This window comes from Protobothrops mucrosquamatus, unplaced genomic scaffold (genome assembly GCF_001527695.2).
Source record: "Protobothrops mucrosquamatus isolate PMUCROS unplaced genomic scaffold, P.Mucros_1.0 scaffold2682, whole genome shotgun sequence".
In the NCBI taxonomy this organism is placed as follows: domain Eukaryota; kingdom Metazoa; phylum Chordata; class Lepidosauria; order Squamata; family Viperidae; genus Protobothrops; species Protobothrops mucrosquamatus.
In genome coordinates this window covers 260,714-266,026 of record NW_015388729.1, presented here as the reverse complement: position 1 = coordinate 266,026, position 5,313 = coordinate 260,714, and the positions used below count along the sequence as shown (strand labels likewise).

At 60.0% G+C, this 5,313-nt stretch overlaps 1 protein-coding gene across 1 annotated transcript in view; it reads left to right on the top strand.

The window, feature by feature from the left end:
• The window catches only part of SMG6 (SMG6 nonsense mediated mRNA decay factor), a 68,809-nt gene that overhangs the window by 33,969 nt on the left and 29,527 nt on the right, over window positions 1-5,313 (top strand). Inside the window, exons 11-12 of the mRNA XM_015825547.1 lie at window positions 2,485-2,601; window positions 4,865-5,033. Coding sequence (XP_015681033.1) covers window positions 2,485-2,601; window positions 4,865-5,033 — 286 coding nt within the window. The remainder of the gene's footprint in view (window positions 1-2,484; window positions 2,602-4,864; window positions 5,034-5,313) is intronic.

The window sequence follows — 5,313 nt, the reverse complement described above, 5'->3', positions numbered from 1 at the left end:
GTGCGGCCGGCCTGGCGTAGTTTGATTATGTTTTAGTGGGGGTTTTTGTATGGGTGTGTTTTTAGAACAGGCCCGTTATTTAATTTGATTTTAGAACTGCCTATATTTATCATGGTTTTTATTATCGCCTGTTCACCGCCCTGAGTCCTGTAAGGGAGATAGGGCGGTATATAAATTCAATAAATAAATAAATAAATAAGTGCTAAGAAACAGTCTGTGGGTGAAAGCCCCCCCCCACCCCCGCCTCTGGCAGTGTGTCAAGGGAAGGGATCCCAGTTGTCTCTCTTTGGGGTGACATCTGGAGATGATGATAATAGTAATAATAATAGTAATAAAGTTGGAAGGGACCTCAGAGGTCTTCTAGTCCAGAGGCCCCCAACCTTTGCGGCACCAGGGATCACCGGTTCCATGGAGAGAAGTTTTTCCACGGACTGGAGGGTGCGTGGTTTGGGGTGCTGCCTGCATCTCACAGATGGGGCTTTGCTTGTTTGTGTGGACCGGTTGCTGGCATGCTGCAGCCCGGTACTGGTCCATGGACCGAGGGTTGGGGACCCCTGTTCTAGTCCAGCCCCCTGCTCAAGCAGGAGACCCTAACCCAGTGGTGGCAAACCTATGGCACGGGTGCCAGAGGCGGCACTCAGAGCCCTCTCTGTGGGCACGCACGCCGTTGCCCCAGCCCCGCCACTCCCCGTGGCCCCCTCCTCACCAGCAGCCCCCCCCCGAGGAGAGTCGCCCCTGAGCACAGCCCACACGAAGCAGCGCAGCCAAGGACATGGTAGCCAGGCAGCGGGGACAAGACTCCACCCTTGCACCCCGTTGCATGCAGATGATGCTGTGGGGCACGGCCGGAGGGCGTGGCCACCATTATGCTGCTGGGCTGCCTGGGTGATCTGTAGCGGGCCATGGAGGTGTTGGGTGGCCCTGTGGGCAGGAGAGGCAGAGGCGAGGCAGTTTTTGGGCACTCGGTCTCTAAAAGGTTCACCATCACTGCCCTAACCCATTTCAGACCAGTGGCTGTCCGGTCTCTTCTTAAAAGCCCCCAGTGATGGATCACCCACAATCTCTGGAGGCAAGCTGCAACAGCAATTCCTGGAATCAATAACAATAGCAGACTTGGAAGGGACCTTGGAGGTCATCTAGTCCAACCCCCTGCTCAGGCAGGAAACCTTATACCATTTCAGACAAAGGGCTGTCCTGTCTTTTCTTAAAAACCTCTAATGTTGGAGATGGTCCTTGGATCCCAGCTGTAGCTGCCCCTTCACCCACTGAGGGCTAGAGGCCCAGGCCTAGATTACATCCTGTCTTGACTGCTGCAAGCTTCTCCATGTGGGGCTCCCCTTGAAGAGTCTCGGAAGTTGCATCTGGTGGAAAGGGGGGGGCAGGCTGCCAGCCTGGGTGAAGCCCCAGGATTGTGCAATAACTGCATTGGAAGGTCTGTCCGGGTTGCTGGTTGTGTACTGAGCACACACTCGGGAGTTAACGTGTCTCGGCCCCGAAAACCTGAATGTCTGAATGCCGGTCTTGTGAATTTGACCAGTCTGAAGGAGGCCCTGCAGTGGGAGGTCCTTCTGCCCCCTCCCAGGCTCCGGCCCCTCTCCTCTCCCCCTTCGCTCCCCCTCTCTTGCCTGGCACTCAGCTCCAGGGACTGACTTTTTACTTTTCTGCATTTAAAAAAAAAATGGCAACTTTTGACCCAAAGGTGCTTTTTTCCCCCAAAGGCAACTGGACCTTCTTGGTTTGTTTTCCTTGAAAACATTTCACTTCTTACCCAAGAAGCTTGTTCAGTTCATCAGTTGCCTTTTGGGGAAAAAGCACCTTCGGGGCCTAGAGGACGGAGAATCTCCGTAGACCCGTAACGTATCTTGAGTGCTTGGCTTGAGTTCGAATCAGCAGTCACGGTAATGCAAAGCCCCCCACGGCTGACTGCGGGCCATATTTTGGGGGGCGGTCCCAGTGCGTCACCCCTTCGACTGCTTCACAGACCGACATGGTTGACTGCAAGAGTCCCCAGCCGGAACCGCCTCTCCTGCCTCCGTCCCTGCCCCACTTCTTTGGGGTCAGAGCGCTCTGGAGCTACTCGGGGTCCCCCCTCCGGTTTTGCCATCTTAAGGCAACTGGCAGGGCTGGTTTTAAAGAATCCCTTGCCAAGTCTCCAAGGCCTTAGGACAGGCAGCCCCTAAGAAGGCAGTTGAACAGGGCAGCCTGCCAGTCCCACAGGACGCCCCACCTCAGCACCCCGGGGGGGACCTGGAGGGAGAAGCATTGGGGTGCAGGGTGGGGCCTTGTGGGGGGGGACTATTCCCCTTTCCTCCCTAGGCAGCTGAGGGCTGGCGGCCTCTATGGGGTGAACTTGCCGATGGGATGGGCTGGAGTCCCGCAGCCAGAGCAGCCCCTCCCTTCCCACCTGGGGGGGCAGCACCCCCGGGCTTGGCCCCCTCCCTCCCTCCCTCCCTCCTGCTCTGCAGCTTCTTGCTTGTCCCCTAGAGTGCCTGTCCGAAGACTGCCGCTCCGTGATCCAGCAGCAGGCCTGCGCCCTGGGCCTCGCCATGTTTGCCATCCTGGTCAAGCGCTGCACCCACCTGCTCCAAGAGGTCTCCCTAGGTAAGGCGGGGGGCACAGGGGGGGCACAGGGGCACCCGTGCAGGAGGTGCTGCTCTGGGCGCCTTTGGCCCACAGGCTGCACATCCGGCACTTCTGGGGGCTGAGGGCTGCAGTGGCAGAGACCCCCCCCCCAATCTCACTGCTATCCCCATCACTCTGGGCAAGGGGGAGATGCCGGTCAGCCCGTCCAGCCCCCTTTCAGCATGGCGGTCCTGGCCTCCAGGAGGGGGATGCGAGGGCCAGCCTTGGGGAGGAACCCCCCCCCCCAGCAGATGTGCCCAGGCCATCTTCTCTTGAGTTCAGATCCCTCTGGGTTTCAGGGCTGCTTCCGGCTCTCCTGCCCGGGAACCTCTCCAGGGCCCCGGGAGAGAGGGGCCTCTCCCCATGCATGGGGCCAGGGTTGAGCTGGAGAGGCCGAGGGGGAGGCCCCAGCTGCCACAGTCACACAACAGGCCAGCCCCTAAACCTGGGCAGGCTTTGTTGCGTTCGTCTGACTCACCCTGCTCAATGTCCGCCTGAGTGGGTGTCCGGCGTGCCACGTCCGGCTTCCCAAGTCCATTTTGCCCTGGCCCAGCCCTGCAGCCGGAGCCTCGTCCTCCCCTCGCCCTCTGCAGAGACGAGGCTTGCTCGGGGTCCCCTCTTTGCGCCTTTTGGCCAAGAAGCCGCCGGGGTTTTGAACATTACCCCAGCACGTACAAACCCCGGTTGGTGGACTCCGGCTCTCTCAGGTCCACCATAAAAATAGCCCTGGCCTCCGCTGCAGGCTTGGCTTGTGGAAAATGGTTTTCATGGGGCGTCCAGCAGCCTGAGCCCCCCCCCCGTGAGGAAGTGGCCCCCAGCCCATGTTCCCCGGGCCAGACGGGTGGCTCTCAGGTGGCCGGCCTGGCAGGAGAGGCTCCCCCAGTCTGCCTGAGGACAGCCAGCCCGAGCGCACCCGGGGACCCTCTGGGCTGCCCCCCCCCCAAGTAAGGGCAGAGAGTCCTCCCCCCTCCCCTCTCTCTGGGACTGGCACCTGCAAGGCAGATGGGGGGGTCCCCCTTTTGGGGGAGCATTCGGTTTGTGCTTCTGCCTTGTGGGTCTCTGCACGCCCTGCGCCTCGGAGCCTCCTCCTGGGTGGGGGGTCCTGGGGGCCCAAAGCCTTTGGCACCCTCTCCACCGCCCCCCACCCGCTGCTCCCTGCCCGCTCAGGGCACTGTCTGCGTTGCAAAGTGTCACTCAGTTCACAGACCCCAAAAAATATTCAGACAATCCAGTTTGCTTGTTTGCTTATGTGTGTATTTATTCCTGGGGCTGCCACCCGAATCCGTGGGTGGAATTTGACATCCGGTCTGTGAAAAGGAAGTGCAGGTGGTCCTCAGGTTACACACACCTCCTTTAGCGACCATTCAAAGTTACATCTATCCTGGAAAAAAAGTGAATTACGACCGTTTTTCACACTTTCCACCATTGCAACAAAAAAAACCACACACACCCCATGGTCACCTGATGGAAATTCGGAGGCTTGCCAACGGGCGTTGTGGAATGGGTGGCCGCTCCAGTGTCCCCTGCCCCTTTGTCCAAACTTCTGACAGGTGGACTCAGTGGGGAAGCCAGATTCACTTAAGGACCGTGGCTAGCAAGGTCATAAAAAAGGGCCAAAGTGGTCACTCAGCCACTGCCTCACTTAGCAACAGAAATTGCAGGTTCAAGGCTGGTCGTAAGCCAAGGACTCCCCGGATAGTATCCCGGAAGAAATCCATAGACCAGGGGTAGGCCACCTTGGCTCTTTTATGACTCGTGGACTTCAACTCCCAGAATTCCTGAGCCAGCCATGCTGAGGGGAAAGGGAGAGGTTTCCAGGCTGAGCCAGGCTGGCTCAGGAATTCTGGGAGTTGAAGTTCGTGAGTCATGAAGGGGCCATAGTTCCCCCATGCTGGCTCAGGAATTCTGGGAGTTGAAGTCCACGAGTCATAAAAGAGCCAAGGTGGCCTACCCCTGCCATAGAGAGGGAGAGAATCGAAAAACCCTCCTCCCCCCTTCTGATCCAGGGAGGTTTAAGGTGTCACTTAGCTGGGGGGGAGGAAGGGGGGAGAATAGGACCCTCGAATGGGGCTGCGGAGGGGCCCCCACTTCCCGGGCCCCACCCAGCGGCCTGGTGGTGGGACTGCAGCTGGGCCCGTTGTGCTCTTGCGAGGGCAGCCTTGGGGAGCCCCTGGACTGGGCTTTCCGGGTGCTGCCTTGGCAATCCCGGGGGGGCCCTCTGACCCGCCCCCCCCTTTTCCAGCAGGGGCGGCCCAGGCCCAGGGAGAGGCCGAGGACGACGACATCAAGGTCTCCGCTTTCCCGCCAGACCTGAAGGAGCTCCTGCCCAGCATCAAGGTGTGGTCGGACTGGATGCTGGGACACCCGGACACCTGGAACCCCCCGCCCAGCGCCCTGGAGCTGCCCCCCGCGTACGTCTCCTGCTCCCCTGCCCCCTCCCTCGGAGCCAGGCTGCTGCCCCTGCTTCCTCGTGTCCACACACAGAGACACACACCCTGTGGGTCCTGTGGGTCCACGGGCTCCATCGCTCCCAGCCCAGGGTGGTGCCGCCTCCGCTCAGCTGGACCAGCTGGGTGGCTCTTGAGGCTGGGAAGGCTGGGGGGGGGAATCCAGCGAGGAAGGGCCCCCCCTCCTTTGGAGCAGAGGAGCAGGATGTCTCTCCCCCCCCAGCTTCTTTCCCCTTTTCTCTCC